The 24,489-nt window shown below is 32.7% G+C and overlaps 1 protein-coding gene across 1 annotated transcript in view; it reads left to right on the top strand.

Annotated features, from left to right (window-relative positions):
* Positions 1-24,489, top strand: part of CASK (peripheral plasma membrane protein CASK) — a 163,362-nt gene that overhangs the window by 128,214 nt on the left and 10,659 nt on the right. The window contains exons 12-13 of the mRNA XM_068771206.1: positions 23,126-23,317; positions 24,075-24,239. Of these exons, the coding sequence (XP_068627307.1) occupies positions 23,126-23,317; positions 24,075-24,239 (357 nt within the window). The remainder of the gene's footprint in view (positions 1-23,125; positions 23,318-24,074; positions 24,240-24,489) is intronic.

Below are 24,489 nucleotides of genomic sequence, written 5' to 3'. Positions count from 1 at the left end.
TATATTTATTTATTAGTAGTAACTAATATAGTATCTCTTGCGAACAATAACATGCTTAAACAAAGTAAAAATACCAATTTGTATCACCTTGAAATTTTTGTCGTTAAGATAATCATTAAGTAAAACTTGTATTTACACCTTCAAGTTTTTCTCAATATTTGCGTATTGGATATCATCTATAATTTCTATGCTCGTGTGCGTAATAAATTTCAATAAAAAAGTTTTGCTTTGACGACTGCTTGAATCATTTTGTAAAGAAAATTCGGTCCAAAAACAATATACATTATAATTTATAGACCTTGATAATCATCAGTTTGGTTGTTTAAAAAATGTTCTTGTTATTAATCATGTAATATTGTTATGCTTATGACACGTGCATGTTGTGCTTGCGCATGCGACGGCTTACGTGTCTTTTTTATTGAGGGTAAATGTTGTCTTACTTGCATTTACAAATTGCGCGGGAACGTAGCGCAGAGGATGCTTAGTCTAGACTCCATGTGAGGTAGCAATGGTGGAAACTACTTTGCATGATCATTGTGACATATACGTTTTTACCTTACACATTATTTTCATCATCTAATTCAAGATGAAACGATTTAACTAAGCAACATATGTCAGCGCGTAAACATAATCGAGAGCTCTGATTGTTTTCTGTATAAGATTTAATTACTATAAACATATGTATAATTTCATTTCATCCCTTCAAATCTGATATGACGTAATTGCGTCACTTAAACTAATTACTGAAATTCGACTTTGTGTTATAGTTTGCTCCACATCATATGCCCACCTGTCACAGCGACTAATCATTTTATTATTAATATCTATATACTTAAGTGAATTATATTTTTCTTCTAATCTTTGTTAAGTAAAACTGTCATCTAGTGATGTCAACAAAATACAAAAAATATGTTTTTGTTTAAATTTTTGGTTCATACTTAAAACATTCAACCACAAATCGTCCATTTAAATTTAATTTCGTTTATTTACACTATCTGTTTAACAGCGCGACATGACTTAATCCGCAGCTTTCAAATTGTCAGCAGCGTTTAGGGCGGGTTTACCTACGTCATTGTTTTCATCCGTATTCACTACGATTGTTTAATAAGCCATTTATGTATAAAATTACTGCGTGATTTTAATATGAGTATAATAACTCCACTATCAATGAAAAGTTTAAGATATGAGGTATATTTTATAACTCAAAAGTACAAAACAAGAATTTTGTTTAAAATGTCAACAAACTTGTTAACTATCCAATTATATTATGAACGATTTTTTTCTGCGTCATCATATTTTGTATTCTACTTTTTTTTTCCACAAAAGTTTAATCTGATTGAAATTCTGGCTCCAAAAATTCACTACCAAGTTCTGAAAAGCTTTTCTCTTTAACTTTATTTCTTATAATTTGTTTGGAAAAAGATATTTCGAAACAAATTATAGGTGGAATAGATATTCCACGTAGTCCTTAACCAGACATAACGGCATTTTACCTAGTATTCGTTTATGTAGGTTGATTAGTTAGGGGATGATAGTAAATTTATAGCTCATTTGACAGCAAATAGACATAAAATTATTACACTTATTAAAAAAATACGTTTCATTAATTTATTTTTTCTCTTTGAGTACGCCATCCCAATTACTTTCAGTAGTGTAAGGTCTGCAGGGATAGATAATAGACCATAAATCATTTTAGTATGTAGTAACAGGAATTATGAAAACGTTTTTTCTTGCTGTATTATCTTTATTTCTGTGAACATTTATTTTTATGTAGGGTGTACTATACATTAATTGACAACAAATGAGTTACTCATTCACCACTTTAAAGCGTTTACGCCTACAAACAATAATCTTGTATACTGTGGCTCCTTTTTTGAATCGATCAACCTGCCCAAATCTCCAGTTTCGTCTCCCGACAAGTATCCTGTAGCCATTATGTTACCACGACACTTATATGTGTATGACTTATATGTGTATGATACTTGCATGTGCGCACTTAATAGCCACATGCCTTAGAGGAACTTGATACAGTAATCAGCATCTATTTTTTTGTGGTCCTAGTCATAGTTTTCAAAAAGTCAATGCGACCAGATAACTCAGTCGTCTCTTTCCTGTAGTCAACAACATAAATTTAGATTGGGATTTCCTTTTTGAGTGTTTTCATTTCCACGCAAATTTGTGCTGAAGTTAAGCGTATATTTCGCATTACAGTAACGACCAAGAATTCCCCGCTAGAAGTTGTAGCTCTAGTCGTTGTCGATCGCTAACGACCATTATCACTGCCAGGCTCCCTGTATCGGCTTATTACGTTATGAACACAAAGTTGAGAGGCAATCGAAAGTTAAGATTTTCCATCTTAACGTAAAATGTTAATAAAATAAACAAAAAAGGGGAGTTAAGATGTAATTTAACAAAAAACCATAACCATTTAGTACCATAAAGCAATACAATATAAACCTCTACCGGTAATCTACATTCATCCAGTTTCAGTATACGAAATAGAGAAATTATATTTAAAAGTAATCGTTGTTTATTATTAGGACAATTTCTTGCACGTTGAACAAAGTGATTATTATGTTATTCCTCGGGTTAGTAACTTTTGGTAATAATAAGTCTTTTAGAATTAAAAGTTACCTTGATAAAGCTTGTTTGCTTAAGTGTTTGCATACAATTTTGATTAATTTTTGATATAAGTAATTGCTAAATGGCGCAAATTGCGCGAATCCCCCGTGAGGTTTGAGTTAATTAAACAACGTTAAAAGCTTTTTCCGAAAGGACTCATGAGTACAAACATTAACATTGGCAATTTTTCTTTTTGCTCTTTTTCCGGTTGTTCTTTTCCACTCATTTTCTCGCATAAAGTAGAATAAACAAAAACAAAATTGAAATTTAATTAAATTTAAATTTTGGCTGTTGTATATACAGAAACATTAGCTATTTTCCCAGGTAGTGTGATCTACACACAAGTGCTTGTTTTGCTTCGACTTGAACAATTTTGTATAGACAATAAAAACGCTTTCACGATAGGATCCCGGGAATTGTTTGAAAGTTTATTGCTTGATTTGATAAAATGACAAATTTTTTGTCTATTAAGGTTACTACAAATGATTTGATAGAAGAAAGCACATACCTTGAGAATGATGTGTTCGCCTCCAGGCTATTCCAATATATATAGAATTAGTAATTCTTTGAAAAATATATAGCGAGTTTCTTCTACTCTTCCCTTCTTTTAAAGTATCATCCGAACTGGCAGCGGACTCATCTTGTCAATAAGAAATATAATCCATCCAATGTGATGAAAATGAAAACTATAAAGCATATTTGGATTAATTATTTATTCTTCCGCTCATTAAATTATAGATTTATTTATTACATTTTAAACTGTCGCCGTGGTTAATATTTCACATAAATTTTATGTACGCTTGTGATATTCACGTACACTTTTATCTTTGAGGGTTTGTTTCTGGTGTTTAACTGCTACAATCGTCAGTTTTTATCAACCGTTAATCCTCGTACACATTGTCAGATACACTGACAACCGCGCTCTGCTTTGAGTGTCGTCACAAATTGTTTTTTATAATTCGTTCCACGTTATAATCCTGCTTTGTGTACGCGATCTCTGAAATAAATAAAAAAACGGTTATTCGCTAAACCAGTTTACACGTTTATTTGAATTTACAAATAATTCTAGAAAGTTTGTTTTTAAATTACGCGGAACAAGTCATAAAAAGTAAGATGAATTGCTGTTTAGTTGTTAAACAGAAACTGGAGGAATATTCGACCAATTGAGATAATTTTTCTTTATTCATATTTGTGTTTAGGCATAAGAAAGATTTAATGGAGAAAAATTGCGATGAAGAAAGTGAAATAGTAAAATTTTTACATCAATATTCCTATATAAGCCACAGGGTAAATTATAACACCTGTCAAAATATAATTACAGGTCAAGCAGTGTAGCACAAATTATGGACAATTAATCCATAAATAGAGTGAAAATTTAATTACGTTTTATTTTTAATTTTTTCTGTTATATTCGATTGCGACGGGCTAATAGCTTTGACAGTACAGACAGTAAATGATTACTATAAAATTGTACACTTTTTTCTGAAAGAATAAATAGGTTATTTTCGTAAACATAAAACTTTTTTAAAAATAGAGTGCTCCATCGCCACGTCTTTAAGGCAAATTATTACCACACTAGTAAATATCTTTTGCTGCTATCACGTCAACGGGCCATTTTTTCACGTCTTAATGTAAATCTAAACTCTATTCCGTAAGCTTTTGACCGCCGTCGTTGCAAGTAAATGGTAACAGAAAGAAGCGAATCATATCGCAAATTGGTTTTACCCTGTGTGATGAAAGTTATAAAAAAAATATCTTTAGTTGTCTCCTTCGATCATTTTTAAAATATGAATTCGTTTCAGTTAGTCAATTATCATGGATGTAGTTAAGTAGTTCATCTATATAAACAATTGATAGTCTTAGATTAAATAAAAGAGATTGTTTTGGTTGCCTTTCGGACAAAGTCGTTCATTTCCAAGTCCGAGTGGATTGATGCGTCTCCATTTTTCCCCTGATTTTTTGGTACGCTAACTTATCGATATAAATCTTTACATAGCCACTTTTTTCCATCATCATTTGAGCCGTACGACATCCGCAGCTAGACTTATGTCTCCAACAAAGATAATAAATACCAAGTCAAATCAAAATATTCTTTTTCGAATAAACTGTTACAAAAAACTTTCGAATCGTCAATCACAATAAAATGAATAAACTAGGAAATCTATCATCAGGGTCTATGAAGCAAAACTTATATTATACTATATATATATTATATCAGAACTTTGTTGTAAACCTTTGACATAAGTCAAGCTTATTTATTCTTGACTGCTTTAGAGATGAAAAGAGAATGATTTTTTTTATCAATTTTATCTCTTTTCCAATATTTGGTTTTAATACTTAGTTAAGAAAATTTAGAATTTTCAATAATAAATTAAAATGGTTATATAAAATCGCATATGGCTCTAGAAGCATTTTCCAGTTGATAAAAATATTAACATTGTAGGAGGCATGACATTGTAAAGTTTAACAGATGTGGAGTAATGAAGGGATGCGGTTGTTTAGCGATTGTTAAGGAAGGCTGCAATCAATTGTTGATCCGACGCGGCCCGGCGTACCATGATCATTACTTGATTTTAACTATACGCAGCCGCTCTTGTTTATGCATATTGTTAAAAACGGCATCACGTGAAATAACCTTACACTCTTGTCTCTTTAGTTATATTACGTTCTAGTCAACCGAGTAAGACAACAACATCTAATTAATATAAATCACAGTAAACCGTATGTTTTAACCGTTACTGATCTCTCTAACGCTGATGCCAATAGCATAGTATTGGAAAATAGCCAAGTACATATTATGAATCAACTTTCAGCTGCAAAATCTTGGCTATGTACATAATTTTTAAACTCTAATTTTTTAATTTACAACGCTCAAAAGTTTTGGTTGCAACTTTAGTTAATGTATGTTTTAACGTTCTTTTACGGAATTACGTCAATTTAGTTTAAAGCCACTAAAGATCGCTAATGTAATTCGGAGAAATATTTCGGCTCACTGCGTTCGGACAAATAAACGATGCGCTTCGCTGTATTTTCGGTTGACTGGGTACTTAGGAGTTTTTTTCTTTTTTTTTTACAATATTAATTGCATTAGCGTATTTCGGAATAGGTTGTTTTCTCTTTAAGCTTGCGATAGTTATTCACAATTTATGTGCGCTCTAAAAAAATAGGACGAATTTGAAAAATATTTTTAAACCAACATCAATCAAAAATAAATAGAATTTTTTTAAACGCCGAACATTTGCGCCTTAAGTCATGTGATGTAATGTAAAATGATTCATGGTTTAATTGATTCCCCTGTTCTCTCACAAGCTAAGCAACTCAAACTCGCCTACTTAGTAGAAGTTTAGGTAATAGAAAATATTTATAAATGCTACTTCGTGTATAGATTTTGCTGATATAATAACGAAATTAGATCAAAATTTATTATGTTATATGATTCTCTTGCCTGCACATGAATTAATATTTTCAAAATTCTGAAAGAATCATAGACTATGTTAAACAATGAAAACTTAAACTTAATGCGCGCTGTATTTTCATTTTTCTCCATTTAGGCCCATTTAGGAGTAAAGTATGTATATATTTTGAGTTATGAACCAAATAAAAACAATATAGAGGTATTTCATTTTAGTAGAAAATTTGTGGTTGTTCCAAGACTAATTATTAAAGTAAGTTTATATTGATCTGCCTTTCCTTTATGTTATAACAATATTTTATTTTTTACGTGTATAATAGCTACAAAAAGTTTTTTTTTTTAATATCGTGTTAATGATTATTATTAAATGCATATCAAATCTATATCAGGCCGAATTCTTTTCGTTATATATTACAACACCAAATGAAATTTCTGCTTACAGTTTATTAGAATAAAGTATAAAAGGGTTCTTCGTAGCTTACCATAAAAGTTACGAAGCCAGGTCGCTTTTTCTTCAAGAATTCCTGCAAAATTTTGTGCTCATTTTATTGCCGTCAAAGCTTTATCTCCACATATGTCGTGTGAATAATGTATAAATAAATTTTTACTATTGAGAAATCTTTTTGAGTTATATTTATTATTCAGGTATAAGTATATTGTAAATCACTCGTAAAGCAACATACAAGTACACTGTAAGCACATTATTTTCTGTGTAATCAGTCGTAAGAATTATTTTATTTGTTTCTTCTTTTCAGTCGATCGATACCAAGGTTAACCATTTTTCAGATATCGCTACGATGATCTATCTTGCGCTGCCCACAATCCCCGCACAATTCCCGCAAACTTAACTATGTTGTGGGCACACCCAGTGGCCTACCCACGCCGCGTATACTGGCTCGTGGTCACCACGATCACGTTGGGACCGAAATCGAGAACCTTTCGGTCCCAACGTCCATCGGTTGCAATGTTGTCTGTTTTAAATTGTCAATAAGAAAACCAATTACTTACACCCATCTTTTATCACATTTACGTTACCTAATATGTTTTTGTAAAATTAACTAATTTAGTAGTAAATTTATGTTAGTCTTCATTATATCGTCGCCGAGTTAAGTCAAAGTAAATCGCAAAGAAATAGGTTTAGCAACCATAAGTTAAATTATGTAATAAATATTATATTTAATTAATAAACTCATCTTGTGTTAATTAAAATAATAATCCTGGGAGGTAGTTCACAGGAACTATTTCATTATCATACGGGCTCACATATTTAACGAAACATTTTTTTAGTTTCTTTGTAGATGTTTTTATTTCTTAGTCGTCTGTTAGCGAAGAAATAAAAAGTAATGTTGCGAGTAGAGGCAATACCAACACTGTCATAATAGTAAAACATCGCCAAAGTAAATGAGTAGTTGTAAGCATTGCTCTATCTACTGGAATGGAATATCAGAACTTTTATTTCATCAGTATATTCTTTAGTAAGAAAACAGTAACAAAGAATATTTTAGGAGAAGATTATAAAAAAACAATGGTAGATTTTATCAAAAGATATAATTTATATTTTTTGGCGATTCAAAAATTTTAGTGCGTCTGTTCAAGCCTTGTAGATACGGAATTTCAAATATATGTATGTGGTAAATTTGATGCCAGCGGTACTTTTCCTTTTACGTTTCCATCTTAGAAATGACGAAGCTGCACAAGTTTCTTGGCTTGAAACTTGAATCTAAGTTCGCTTGCTAGTGAGAAAAGTTGCTTTTTTTTTTCTTTATCAGAATATTTCTCAAAAATCGATAAAGTTATTGATGTAAAGTTTTTGACTTGGAAAATATTAAACACAAATTTTTAAGCTTCCAAATAATCCAATAGTTTCCAAAATTATGAAATACAATATTTAGGGCTTTATCAAGTTTCCGCTTTTAATGTTAAATTATAATGAAGTAAAATAGGTTTCATTAACTAAACTTGCTGTCTATAGAATTTAAAGCAGCAGATAAACAAAGAAAAAAGATCTATACCAGCCTCATTTGTGTAATAAGAGTTAAAAGTGAATTGAGATGGTAATAGCCAACCGGAACCGTTGTCCCACGCGTTAGGTAAAACTAGCTACCTAACGCGAGGTATAGCAGTTTCGGTCGGACCATTACAGTTTCGTAATAGAAAAGTTGTTATTTATTTTAAGAAGAACCTAAATAACCTTTAAGTCTAATTGCCAAAATACCTGTCCATATTACGTGTAATTATTACTATTTACTATAGTTATTCAATTAATGTGACACGACCGAGCGCACTCAACACACACATACACAGGCATGGACACTATTTCTGTGTCTACTTTATAAGTTAAATAATTATAATATAATGCGTGCAATAAATATATTGTATTATTATTAAATACGGAGGAGTGATTGACAGGAAAATTGTTAAAATAACAAAGATCAAACAAGTTAAATATGTGAAGTAAGCAGTTTGCAATATTTAAACATTTCATTAGTATTTTTCGTCTGTATTCTTTATTTAATTGCCAATTAAAATATTGCGGCGTCGGGCTTAATTGTAAAACTTACATGACAATGTATTCAAACTACGATATTAATTACTGCCAAAGGAACTTCGACAACAGAATTTGAAGTATGTGATCGTATTTAGTTTATCGCCTATTTATTTACCATCAAAATTGATGCGGCAAAAAATGGTGAAAGTATTTTAAATCACATTTTAGACTATATACTTTTACCTTATGTTCATTAATTATACATTCCAATATTAAACGTACTATTACTTAAGAATCGAAAATTGTGCAACCATAATCATTGTATGAAAGAAATTAATAATCGTGGAAAGAGAAAAACATGACAATTGTGGTTTGGCTTCCGACGGAAGCCTCTTTCTAGTGGAACGGTATAAGTCGTGGTTACAATCCCACAGACCAAGACCCGACGGGTGTCTGTCATGCTTCTCTAATTTAATAAGGCTAATAACATTTCAAATGTAATGTTTTTAATAATACTTGACGTTAACAAAATCATATAAAACGTGAAATTTTGTATTGAAGAACTTAGTGCAGAGACTTGTAATTTTGTAAAAAGATCAAAATAACACATGTCGAAGAAATATCCTCATTCTTTTTTATAAAGTGTGAGATGTCCACTTTGCTGACACAATTTCAGGTAATCTCTTTATGTAACAGTGTAACGTCGTCTTCAGAGATCCGACCGCACCGGCGATTCAAGCGACAATTTTCTTTGTGCCTTCGGTGCGTTATTATTTAAGCCCCCCTCAACAAAACAAATACATATTCATATTTATTAATTTTTACAAGGCATTAAAGCCGACATTTATGCGGCATGATTTTTTATAAATGTATAAGCTGTAAAGGGGCGGAATGTATAGCTCATCTGCCAGCAAAAAGCTTTTAAGCTTTTATAACTATTTCCAATCACCTTGTATAGTAATCGCTCTTAAATATGTAATTTTTTTTTTTCATTGGAATGCGTCGGGCCAGTAACTTTTGATAGTCAGTAGGGACAAATAGTAGACCTCTTTTAAAGTTTATACGCCTATAACCAACTTGCACTACTGATAGTATGCAGCTCTGTGTTCCGAATTTCTATTTTAAGGTTTTAATCCTCTCTAAAATTTTATTAAAAACTAAGACAATTTTTTGTCAATAAAACTCGTTCGTCGGAATATCACATCGTTGTAACCAGACGACAACTGCGCAAGATTTACGTTTAGTACCGTAATCATTCACGATAACAAATAGACTACTGCAATAAAAACAAACAAGCGTTAGACGTAGAGTCCGGAAAACCAAAACGCGTAGCCGTAAAAACTAGATAAAACGTGATATATTAATACTGGATTAAAAATTAACATGAAGTAAATAAAACCTTTATATCATATTTATGTAGATTCAGTTATTGATGGACAGCAATTTTAAGTATGATATTGAACTCGTGAAAATTAATTTCTCAAATTTATTGTTGTCTTATTAGTGACAGTATCTATAATGAAAGTTTCAAGTTATTATTTGTTATTTACATCAATATTAATTTGAACCGAACGAAGTATTTAATTGTAAGTTTACTCAATATTAAGGGTTAGCAGAAAGTTTTTTATTGGATCATTTACAGTCACAAAGTTTATGAAGAAAATTGTTTTCTGAGAAAATAATTAGGCTGGCAACCGGTTTCAGTCACCTTCATCTTCATTACCATTAAGTTATAATGACTTAATGTAAGCCAGCCATTATCGTTCTCTCGTCACCGAATTTAAAGTTTCTCGGGGCGACTTAGTTCCCTGTAGTCGCAGATACAATAAGTTTAGAAACCTTACTAGTGCGTCTGCTGTTCGTTATATAAAGAATAACTTTTTTTAAAGTAAAATATTGCATGTACACATTTTATTCAACAACTTTCATGATGTTTATACGATCAAGATTGATATTAATATATTCATTGATGATATAGAAACAATGTTTTTTTTTTTTTAAAAACATATCGTTATGTTTATAAAAAAAAGAAGCCGTGCTAAAACAAACGATAACAAAAATATTCGTGTATAATTGATCAAAAACATAAGAGATGTTTACTCTCAAAATTATATTATTACCAATAGTCTACCGCTCAATTTTATTCGTATCGGCAATAAATTACATTTCATTTTATTGTATTTTTGTTCATTGTTATTACAAAAGAAATAATCATACAAACATACAAATGGTAACAATCTCACCGTTAATTCCATGAAAATTTCAATATTTATTATTTAATTTCCTAATATGTTACCATATAGATCTATATACTTATTTATATTTACCCTTTTTTTAATTTGAGTAATGGCGGCATACTGTACCAGTCAACCCAAAATATAATTAGTAGACAGATATCTCAATTTTATACAATAGCTAATTAGTCATATGAACATATGCTACCATATACATGATAAATACCATTTTATATATATTATTACTTATAAACACACGCTTAAATAGGAGAATATAGTACATACATAAATTACACATATGCATATTGTATATATATAATTGTTATTAGAGTAAAAATAATAGAATAAATACATAAATATTTATTTATTGAAGTAGGTGGGTTAGTAACGGTCACCGGCATTAACAACAATTATAAATTGTAAACAGTCATTATTTTACCATTAGTTAAAGGCAAACACGTCTACTGTTTGTAATACTCATTAGCACTCTTTTATTAAAAAATAAAACTAATATAGGACAAAAACTTGAACAAAAAAATCAAAAAACAATTGAACAAGTTTTAAAATTAAATGAGATGCAGGAAAGGGATGAATAATAATAAGTAATATGTATGTTAATGTGTATTTATGAGATATCTAAGGGGGGTATACTATAATCGCCACGTTTGGGAAGCGGGTTTTTTTTATTCTAATTTGTATAGCCGGTGTTTTTTTACAATTTTTTTCCCTTTTACTAAACACAGACAGTTGGGTGAAGGTTGCCGCTATTTGATACGGATCTTTCTTCTCTCAGCTGTTAGGCACGACAGCGTCTTATAATTATTTACAATTTTTCTTTCACAATTTTCTCTTATGGGTAAATACAGCTAAAATTTATACATATTAAAAATACAATTTGGAAGTTTTACTTCATTATATATTAGTTGGTACATTATTTTAATTCAAGTCACTGCCCAAACGCTGCAGACCGTTAAATGCCTTGAGGTTCAGGACAATGTGCCGCGCCAACTTATCAAAAGATTCTGCTGTAGATTTTTTCTTGAGAGGGTCCAGTAAGCTAAACGGAGGTATATTAAGGTTTTCACATAAGGTCACGTGGTTACGCCTTTTGGATTCAAATCGGGCGCATTGTCTGAGTAAGTGATGAAAAGTCTGTACTGTGGAGCCGCCACATGGGCAAGTCTCGTTATCGGTTATTTTAAAACGGTGCAGGTACTGCTTGCAGTACCCGTGCCCGCTTAGTAGTTGTGTGAAATAGAAAGATGTCTTGATGAGTTTTCGCAGTTTGTTTATGTCGGAGAGTTTCGAAAGGAGTCCTATGGTTTGTCGACCCTGAGCCGTGCTCTCATATCGAGCCTGCAAAATGTTCGCGGATTGCGCTCTTCACGAAGCTCATTGGGAAGTAAACATAAGCCGGTGTGGAGTGCAAGGGAAGCGGGAGGTGGGCGGCGGGCGATGGGAGGCGGGTTGGCAATCATAGTATGGTATTATAGTACACAGAGGAGACTTCGTATTATAATTGCCCATCCTCTGGAAACTTGTTAGTGAGCTATATAAGATTGTACCCCGGGAATCGAACCCGCGACCTAAGATCGAAAGTCCCAGTCATCTCGTTTAATAACAATAATCAGATTATCGAATAATTATTTGCTGTAATTGTTTATAGAAAAGAACTTATAACCACAGTTGCTATGAAAAATTTCTTTAAAAATCAATCAGGATTTTCTCAAAAATATCCATAGGTTATTTATTCTCTATTGACGAATAAATCTAAACACAGTTAACTTTCAAACATGTTTTTATTTTTAAAATCAGCAGCTATGAGTATAAGACAAGGCCGTAGTTTTTCAATAACAAGACATGACTCTTTTTAGAAAAAAATATCGGTTTATGAAATTGTACAATTCACAACTAAAAATTCTGGTGTTTGCGTGTTTTGTTAGCTTTTCACTCGGATGTATAAAATGAAAATTTTCTTTGCACTCTATGTAATTAAGAAATGAGAAAAACAAATCATTCTCTTAATTATTTTAAAATATTTTTTTTTCGAGAAATATAATATAGTGCGACAGTCTATTTATATGCCACAGCACGTCGTGTTAGTGACAAAAGTATTAAGAATACATTTTACTGGAATGTTAATATTTCACAAGATTCCATCTTTTAACTGTAACGTGAAACTACAAAACAGCATTATGTTCATAAGATGACCGTATCTATGAATTTAGTGCACTCTCTAGTTAATTTGTAGCCAACTATTAATTTCAGCGGCGTCGTCGGTTTTGCGCTTCGGTCTCGCAATAAAACAGGAATTAGTAATCCGCTAGCATGGAAGACTCGTGCACAATTTCCAGCAAGTCCGTAGCGTTAGCCGGGTGATATACTGACTTAATATTACGCTCTCCTTTGAAATACAATCTTAAGCTCTAACAGCACTTATGAACTGTAATATCTAGTGTTTTAGATTACTTTCTTTTTCAAACCTGAACATTAAATTTAATCTTAAAAGATAAAATTCGAAGTAAGGTCTACTTCGTAATTAATGAGTTGGTGAATCGTATATTCAAAAAAAAAAGTTCGACTCTTGTTCTCAGAAGAATTGACTTAATTATCATCTTTTTGTACTGAAAGGAAACGCCTAGTGCGCTTCCAGAAGGTCCTTGGCTCGGGTCATTACATATTTCAATTTTACTGAATTGGATAATTATATCAATTTTACTGGTTGCATGACGCTTTCCATTAGTGTTATTGGAACTCTATGAGGAAGGCATATGAACGTCTTACGCCTGAAATGATGTACATATTCGCCTTTTAAGTATGTGTCTATTTGTAATTCGATAATAGTTTTACCATTCATTATGTCTATGAGTTTATAAATGTTTTGTGTTGTTTGTGTCTATCACGACAATTACGCATCTGTCTACTAGTAATCTGTACACTACGCGAGATTGGCAGCTAGAGTTGCCTACAAGGCATTAAATCCGCCATTGCACGGAGTAACGAACTAGCATTAGCTAAAGAACTAGGTAAGTAATAAACAAATCGATCGTTGTCCTTAATATTAAAAACTTAAATAATAACTTAAAAATATTTACTAAAATGTTTTAAAACTTGTTAAATATTTTTTATTTCAGATTGGCCTTGCATACATTTAACAAACCAAAAGGCCAATCGTTAAATGTTTGTCATATAAATCTATAAAATGCATATCTTTCTCATGGTAATGTATGTTAGTACGTAGCATGTACACGAGTTGCCAAACCATCTACTTTGTTTTTTCATGCGCCTGATAAATTTTAACTTTTATATTATGTATTAATTTTAAAATTCTTAATCTGCACATTCATGGAGTGTTAGGCAGAACAAAGTTGACTGGGTCCACTAGCTTCTATTTAAGTTAGGTACAACGTAAATGGTGTCCTTAATTAAATATATAACCAAACAACTAAAAATGAAACTTAGGGGTAATAATATACAAAGACAATATTAAAAGCAAGAGACGGTAAATAAAAATTGGTAAATAGAAAAAAAATACAAATAGAAATTATCTAGCATTATGTATATATATGAGTGTACCGAAATATCTTTTCAATGCCTATTTTTCGTAATTGATATATAAATAGGAAATTTAATATGCATATGATATGACATTTGCTTCCTTTAAAATAAGGCAAAGCACTTATGTCTAAAGGGTTCTCGTCAGGGCGAGGCGGCACAAAGGACGGGCAGGAATTTATTTATTTTTATCTCATATAGGCAACAGAATGGCTATAATTCCGTCATATAACAGGTGCAGTCTTTATTAATATAGCACTCTTACTATTACTTATGACTCATAATGCTGATTGTCCTTATCGTTATAAGTGTAAATTCTCGTCGTCTATTTGTTATAAATTGTAAAAATATCGATTTTTTACGTAATAGTATTTTTTAGCATTTTTGTGTCAAGACGATTGGCAAATGGGAGTTTGGCACTACAAAAATAGCTCGTTCTGATTTTTTATAAATAGAGTTAGATAAGTTGATTTAATAGAAGAAACAATTGTTTCAATTAATGTTTTGTTGGTAGATTATAATCACAATTTAAGCCATATGACGTCCACTGCAAGACACGATCCTTCTCATCGATTTCCAATAGAACCGATTACAGATGGCTTGCGTCCAGCGACTTTTGACGACCTTTTACCTTTTTAATACGGTCTGAATCTACCATTCTTGTACTAATTGATCGATTTTTCTATAACATATATTTGAAATAATGTGTAAATAATATGGTTAGTTATTAATGTGTTATTGGTATCGAAACGGACATAAATATTTTTACACGGCCTGAGATTTCGGGGATAACACGGCGATTTAGTTCGCAGCCCTTCAGAAGGTATAATGTGTCTTTATGGATCATATGGGCTCTAGAGACACGGATTATTACGATTTGTTACTTTTCCGAAGAAAAGATGTCTTGGGAGACGTTCGGATACACATTATTACATTTATTGCGTATATAATAAAAAGTAGTATACAGAACAGCCAAAAGAACATAAATTATTAAAAATGTTAATATGTGCCAGAGATCTAATAATCGGATGCATATTAACATAAAGTTATTTATTGATTATTAAGTTATACTACATTCAGTTTTTTTTTAACAGCCTTGAAGGCTTTAATGTGTTACTAACAGTAATTGACGAAAGCGACTATTTTTGGAGTCTACCTCTGCTGCGCGCTCTTTTGGCGCTCTTTAGCCCATTTTCTATATAAAGTGGTTTATTTAATATACGGTATCTTGTTATCACATAGAAAGAAAATTGTCTAATGTTCCAAGAACAATATAAAAATTCACTCAATAATTTAATTTTTTTAAGAGTGATTACTTGAGTCGTTTTCGTCGTCGTGATTATTATTCTATTTACATACGCTGTCTCTTCAAAAAGTACTACACAATCGATAGTTAGTAAAACACTCGTTTAGTATACAGTTTAATAAACGCCAACCACCTAACACTTGGCACTGTTCCTTCGAAAAGCGCTCTCTGCCCGGGATGATAAACGCCCTCGTTTTTGTCGTATCGCACCCGTTTCGGTACGGACCCACACATGTCCCTTAAATCAAGTGAACGCTCCATGAACACTCATAATAGTAGAGGGGACCGCGGCTCTGATTTTAATAGACCGTTTTTGTATCAGATGAATGTTATATTTCAGCAATTGAACGTTTATAAAGAAACATATTTACCATTAACATATTTGCGTCGGCTAGATTGTAATATTTTTCTTTCTGAAGAATGTTTATTTTTTAATACGTATATATTTGGCGATTTATTTATATAACATTAACATTCAATTTAGTTTTATGGGCAAAACAATTTAGATAAACCGTTGTTATAATTTTCTATTTTCTTGGTCCCGTTCCTAGATCCTGCGTTCTAGTTAAACATTATTTTAATAAGTCATGGAAACGTTCGAGATGTTTTAAAGAAAACAAAGCTTAAAATATACTTTTATTCCTGGCCCTGTATAGTTAAGTAACACATACCATAACATTAAAATCATAAACACTATCGCATTTTTAATTTGAATGAAGTTTTATAAAAATTAAATCTTTTGTGTGTTTCATATTTTATTTTATTTTTCACATAGAAGGCAAATTTCATAATAAATTGTTAAAATCTTGGGCTATTTATAAAAGAAGTACAAGAGCTTATAAATATTTGCGCTGTTAAGACAGAATGCCCTTAATTCATCATCTTTGTCCCTTTCCGTTGTTCGCGAAGAGCTCTTTGGGGAGTGCACTTATTCAACTGTCAATTGGAAAGATAAATGAGATCATCGCCTGCGATCTTATGCGATTCATATTCAAATTCAATAATATCAAACGTCTTCTTAAGCCTAGGATGTCAGTCTTGGACTGACTTGGTAAAAATCTAAATTTCGTTCAACGTGATCGCTTGATTTTATATTAGGGCAAATTTTCATTCTTGCTTTTGTATTTGACACTGCGGAACCGGCAAATTTCTCCGCGTGGCGGTCTATTTATGGTCTAAATGGCAATTTAATAATTTAGTTCAGTGCGCGCTTACCACAAAATTTCGATAAATTCATTGATGCATTTTGTATTGCGTTTCGGGGCAAATATTTTCCTTAATGGAATTTAAGAGTACAAATTATAGAGCACATTTGTTTGGTATAGTGAATGGAAGGAAGTTAATTTTTATCTTTAAGATGCAAATAAATATCATTATTAAGGTAACATTAGCAGCTACTAATTATAAGTTCCATACTGCGAACTGCTACAAGGCTTAGAAATCGTGATTTCTGAAATGGGACGTGGAGATGAGTAATGTGTTCATTCGTAATGTTCGTTCCTTGTATACGTGTATCATATGTGTGGTTATTGCGAATCGTCTGCGTCCACCGCTTCTGTTTCAAAATTCAAAATGTGCTTATTACATTTGTGCTTTTAACATGTTCATGTTGACAAATAATATTCATTTTGCAATGCTGTCGTTATTATTTCGTTATTATTTATGTATGTTTATTTTTCTCTACGCAATAAAGAACATTTGATCACGTAATGAAACCTATCTAATTGTATATTAATTTATAATAGTTTAGAAAACTGTATGAAGTAGCCAAGTAAATTAATATCTGTGTTTGCTGTGGGCTCTTTTCAGGGCACGTTTGGCATCGCCGTGGAGAACTCCAATCTGAAAATAAGACTCTTCATTCTTGCATACGTCTTATGACGTAAATAAATGAGGTTACTGGTAATTAAAAATCAAGTAAAAAAAAATGCTTTTCACTCTGATTAAAAGCAACAAAATAAAAATAACCTACAAGACATCTATCGTATACAAATGAAGAAACGCGCCTTACCTACGTTTATAATTACGTACTCAAAGCTCAAACTTTAAAATATTTAGTGAAGAACCGAAAGTGCCGCTCATCAACTATACTCTAGTTAGTCTAGATTTTCCTTAAATTATGTTAATTAAAGCTCAGTCAGACAAACCTCCTAATTGTTGCCACAGATGCCACCAATTTAGACCTGCCGCCATAATCTGATAATTCTTGTAATATAACCTTTCTCTTGCCGGAGTTTGGCTATGCATTTGCTTGGTGCTGCAGTGCAACCTTGAGATGTGTTTTCTGCCTAGTTTACGTCGTCCTGGCATTTTACTCTGTGTTAATAATTGTTGAAGACGATATTTATCGCTACGCGTTGCATAATCAATGTACTGTAGCTTCATAATTTATATTTACAAATTTATATATTTTTCATGTTAGTGTCCCTTTGTGATCATTTCAAGTAATCACATATGAATGTACGTTGTGGCAACGCCAGAAGAACCTAATATGGTAGAAACTAGAATCAATTTGAGCTCCCTCTATAATGTCATCTTCAAAGCTACGAAGGTTCTAAACACGCCCTAATCTCGGAAGAGCCTCAGATAGCTTTTTTGTGTTTATTTTTACAATTATTTTTGATACAGTAGTTAGAGCGTTTGATTACCTAACTTAAGTGTCACATAATAGGATTCTATTACATTTCATATTTTACTTAGTTTCTATAAATAAGCAATAGTATCCCAGCGGTAGAGGATTGAGACTTGCGATCGCAGGTCGCGTATTCGATTACCGGAATACAATCTTCCATAATTCACATTTTGTGCGTTATTTGTATATCATTGTCACTGCTCACATAACAAGTTTCCAGGGAATGGGCAGCGTCATCCTCTGTGTACCATAATAACAAAGTGCGATCGCCAACCAAGCAATGGACGAGCGTGGCGATTACGGTTCATCCTCCATAGATATCTTTGGGGGAAGCATATACCTTGCAGTGGCCATCGATGGGCTGAACCGACGACTACATATCATAAGCTGGTTTATTCACGTTTTGTTTCACCTCTTGCTAATAGTAGTTTTTTTTTTTATTCACAGTCAAGTGCATTATTATTACGATAAGTTATATTACTTTACTATTGGAATCCAAACATAAATTGTACATATTAAACTCTGAGGAAGTATTTTATTTTCCCATAAAGCAAGAGCTAATCCGGTGTCGTGTAATGATCGTTTCATTCGCTCTGCGTATTTTGTGCCCTAGCCGGGCCAACGGAAGGACACTAGACGTTGCCGATGTAACATTTTGCGGATTACTGGATCAGTGCAATATCGGAGCTCGCTTGAATATTGTGAATACTCCCCTATGCGTATGTCCGGACGGCTCCATGAATTATGAACTAACTGACGCAATCTGTAAGAGACATTTGTTTTATGCTTGGAATAGAATTTTAGTTGGAATTTATATCAAAAATTGTTGTACTATATATTACATATTATATTAGATTTTATATTATTTATAGATGGCTTTTGGTCTAGAAGCTTAAAGTTTTAAACCTTTTACACCAATAACCAATTACCCCGTACAAAAACAAATTATAGTTTTACTCGCATTTTGGAATGATATCCAAAGGACTGATATAATCAATAAATCCAAATAAAATGCATATGTATGTTAGCAAGCAGGCTTAGTGCTTACAACTGCCAACATTAGGGCGTTTATTTGCATAAATGATTCAGATATAACAGCTCTTTCTGTTTTCATAACTACTTAAGTAGATATTTTAAATTAAATACGTATAATCAAGATGATAAAAACACATTAAAGTATTCAATAACCTGTCGTAATAATCTACTATCATTATATAAATTATCCAAAAATATTAATGTATAAATCAGAACTCACCAAAAAACGATCTTAAAATAAATAAAAAATTAATATTATTTTCTGTAACAAAAACTTATATAATATTTATATACTTATATATTTAATTCAATTTATAATTTCAATATCTACAGCCAATTTTGTTTCACGACCCGTCGGCCGGCTCAGAATATGACACAACGCGCAAAATATAACCTGCGCTGCGCCTAACATTAATAAAACAATACCAAGTTTTTGATTAAAATAAGTTTCCTCGCTATGTGGACCGACGTCATAGATAAGGCTATGTCACTAAATGCGGGCAGCGCAAGACGGGTCATTGTGACGATTTTTCGGGGAGGCCCATCCTTGGGCATCCATCGACGGATATGATGATGATGAAGTTTGTAATTGCTTTATATGGATTAAATGATATATAACTATACACTTTTATAAGAAATATTTAAATATACAACTAATCAATGAACAAGGGTTACCCCTTTAAATAAAATTTCGTAACTGCCCTCTGTAGTATTATACTTATCATAATTTTCTTTGTGTTCTTGTTATTACTGTTTTAAATCATATGAAACGTCAAAGTGCCGTATATCATTTAATAATGTTAGTGGTGAAAACAGTAATTATAGAAATATTACGACAGCCGTCGGGCGAGTGTAATTAAAATTTAATGTTTATAACGTATGTTAAGCGGTTGGGAATATGACAAAGGTGCTTTAAGACGGAGTAGCTTTATTGCAATTATAATTAACACCCGTTAAATACAAAGACGAACAAAAACAAACAATGTGTTGTTAATCGTATATCATATTTTCGTTTAGTCACGTATAAAATTCCCACGTAGAGAAAAAAATGATAAAATAGCATTGAAAACTATGAAATAATATTGGTTCTTTTACTATACAAACTTGTGTTTAATAAATTAAAATATCTCTGTCCAACTAACACATGACCCCGATTAAAGCACTAAAAGGAGTGCCATCTATCATCTAGGATGTAATGAAACAAAAAATTACGTATACCGTTAAACATTACTAAAAAAATCATCTTCATTATTTCAGCCATCACCATTAGTCCATCCACTGCTGCACGTTCCTATAACGCCGATTCTAAGCGGTTAGCATGGCCTGTGCCCATCCGACTACCTAAAAAGTGTCGCTTGTCCTTGTGGTGGGCGTGCGCTGCGCTCGCTGGTCCGTGTAGTTGATTCCAAAATTTTATTTTTAAGGCTCAAATGGTCGTCTATCCGGCGCGTTATGCAACCACCCCGCTGCCACTTCAACTTACCAATCCGCTGGCCCTTGTCGGTTTCTTTTGTTCGTCTATTGACCATCTCATTTTTGATTTGATCTCTTGAAAAAATCCTGGGCATAGCATTCTCATTGAGTGATTGTGAATTAGATTATGAGACTATTGGGTCTCATTGACTAGCCCAAGAAAGCCATCACCAACCTGATGGGATTTTGTACGGGTGGTGACGAAACCGCTCAGAAAGGCAGCTTAACAAACAACCAAGGCTTTCCAAGAAAAACGCGACCTTCAGTAATGAAGATAAACCACCAAGAAGTAATATAATGTAAATAGTTTCAATTCTAGTAAGTTATCGATTCTGCTTTGCAAAAAGCAGACTTAATTCGTTATGTGAAAAAGTGACAACTCCACAGACCTATTTGTTACATTGTCAATATTTGCATAGTTCGGAATCGGGACAAATTTCATATATCATTAGTAAAGAAATAATCATTTTATATTTTTTGCATTAGTAGTTAACTATGTGTCTGGCAATTGAGATTTAACTTATCAATTCGCTAGTGAAAGCCGATATCCGGAGCTGACATCAAAGGAATCGGTAATAGCCATCTTTGTTATCTTTGGTTCTTAAGCCCTTTAAGGTGAAAAGAAAAGATAAAATTATAATCTTTGAAATGAAGCTCATTACGCTTCTTAAAACGAAAGCCAATTGTCAGCGGTTGACTGCCTATAGACTTCTTATACTTAACCGTTCTTAGTGAATAAATAAAAATGACTGTATACTTTGACTTTTTAATTATTAAAAAAAAATATTATTGTCGATACTTGAACCTTCACTAGGAAAATGTACTTGCCAACCATTACTCTTCTCTTGAATAGTGGTAACCGAGCGGTAGAGTACTGATCGAAAGTCGCAAGTTCTATTCCCGGTATACAATCTTATATAATTGACACTTTGTGCATTAATTAAATAGGATTGCCACTGCAAACAAACAAGTTTTAAGAGGATGGACAGCGTCTTCTGGCTACTATAATACCACACAGCAATCGCCAACTCGCGTGTCAAAAATATGATTTATACAGCATAGATAAGATAGGGGGAGCCCTATGCTAGCAGTGAACGTCCATAGGCTAAAACGACGACAATGAGTCATCTCTTGAAAGCGACTTTCCGCCACGTCTTTGACGTCGCATTGCAAATAGGTAAATGAGCAAGTTCTTAACAAGACGTATATCACGACTATGTGTCTTTTTTACGTCTGAATGTTACTATTGCTTTACTGACATTTATAGAGTCCGCGGGATTGAGGGTATTACAATGTATTAGGTGCTTAGCCTACATCTCTTCTTAAATAAAAGGCTAAAGGTAAGCTTGGGTTACAGCGCACCAGTCCGGGTGCAAAATATTGTAAGGTTGCGTGGAGAGTTGTGCCATGAGTGACCAAAGGCAAGGGGTCCCGAGAGAATACCTCGGAAAGATCTGTATCTCAGCCTTAATGAAAACTTCACTATCAAAAAAATGTCTATCGATAATATTAGTTTGATGTTCGCATTATTTACTTTGACAATGTTACAAAATAAAAAAGAATGGGTAATTTAAAAATGGCCAGTTTATTCATTACGAGCTAGGACCAATTTATGGAATATATCTCCATAATTGCGCCTTTATAACCTTGTAACTGATGCCGAGCATGTACATATAGTAAAAAAGGAAACATCAGCTTATGTGCTGAAGTTACCACCGATATATAAATCTACAGGGTAAAGCACCTGTGATACACGATTTCCTTCTCAGATATTAATTAACTACAGCCTTCCATATAAATAAATATTATTGTATTATTTAGGAAATTGGTTGGTTTAGATAACTATAATTCTTCTCACCTTTTCGCAAAATAATAACATTAAATTTTTTGTCTTAACACACATATGTCAAATATGCGTATGTATAGACAAAAAATTGTAAATTCCACAACATATCTCAAACCTTCCTTTTTTAAGTTTTATATTTAATATTAAATATATAATTAAATAAATCTTATTATAGCATTCGAGAGTTTTATGTCATAGAAATTTCCGGAACTTTGTCGACTCAATTACATGGATGAAATTATAATGTATACATAAAACATTGTGAAATTTCATTTAAAAATAGCAACTGATGAGTTTCTTGCCGGCTCTTCTCAGCATATTAATATTTCAAACCGGTGGTAGCTTACTACACATAATATTAAAATTGATAGACGATTCATAAGTACATATGCCTACATGAATAAGGATTTTTTTTTAAATTTTGAAAATGTATTTAAAATGATTGGTTAACATATAGTGAGACAATAAATTTGATTTGAAAGCTTGATTTAGGAGGTCCTAACGTTTGGTTGTTTGTTGCAGGCGTTGCTCCAGGCGCACGACGTGGTGGCGCGCGAGGTGTACGGCGAGGAGTCGATGCGCGCGTCGCCGCCGCCGCTCAACGGGCGCAGCGCCGCGCCGCCGGCCGACGAAGACGACGACACCGAGCCCGAGTTCGAGAACGTGACCAGGGTGCGCCTCGTGCAGTTCCAGAAGAACACCGATGAGCCCATGGTGAGATGAACCTTACTATGTACAACTTTTTATATGTTTTACTCTTGCAATTTGGACACAAGCATTCGGGTAGTACAAGACTTAATCTACCACAGGCTTCGTAAACGCATTGATAATTAACTGTATCTGTGGTCATACAAGTACTTATGTCAGTACGAAATTGTGGTTTATCTTAGTAATAAAACGAACTTTCTTTAAATTGTGTGGGACTAATCTTAATGGGCTATAAGTGAAAACCTTTAATGGATAACTCATTTGCTGTCAATTAAAATATGGTACACCGTACAATATAAATAAAGTGATACGTATATAGAGTATTCAAAATTTGTATTACGGCATTGCAGTGCCAATAATTATTAACCTATCACATTCCAATAAAAAAACTATGTAACATATTTCAGAGAGATCACGTTAGACAGAGTGACTGAAAATATGTGTGTGTCAGCAAAAAGCTTGTTTCAAATGATCTATACATTCACACCGTTAAAAGCTTTTACATTTATAACCTATCACTCTGTACATTTAATATTTTATGTAAAATTTCCATAGCTAAAATAAAAAAAAAACATTTTTGCTTTTATTTGCTAATGTTGTTAATATTGATTGGACGCTTATTTTTTATAAATAACATGTTTTAAATGATACATTCACTTGTGAATCCCTTTGAAGCGCCTAATTTGAATTCAAATTAGATTATGATCGGATTTACCAGACGATCAAAGCGAAGTGGCGACGTCAGAGGTTACGATTATTCCAGGGCATTACGTTGAAGCTGGCGGACGACGGGCGCTGCATCGTGGCGCGGATAATGCACGGCGGCATGATCCACCGGCAGGCCACGCTGCACGTGGGCGATGAAATTAGGGAGATCAACGGCACGCCCGTCGCCAACCAGTCCGTGGCGCAACTTCAACGCATGCTGGTTTGTACAGCGCTACACTGATTGCTTTCATAACTTTGTTGTTATGATTTTTCATCTATATTACAGAATAAAATAACTATGTTGACTATGACACATATATATATTTATGTTTAATATTACCGTTCCGATGAAAAAAATACAAGCAAGGAAATACCAACAGAAGAAATAGAGAGAAAATTTAATACCAAATTCAGTGTAACGTCCCACGTAGAGCTCATGCTAGAATAAATCGAACGGGATGCTATCATAA

This window comes from Battus philenor, unplaced genomic scaffold (assembly GCF_028537555.1).
Source record: "Battus philenor isolate CCGP_79_NKW_IND1 unplaced genomic scaffold, ilBatPhil1.0.hap1 SCAF_10, whole genome shotgun sequence".
Classification (NCBI taxonomy): domain Eukaryota; kingdom Metazoa; phylum Arthropoda; class Insecta; order Lepidoptera; family Papilionidae; genus Battus; species Battus philenor.
This window is presented reverse-complemented; position numbering and strand designations above follow the sequence as displayed.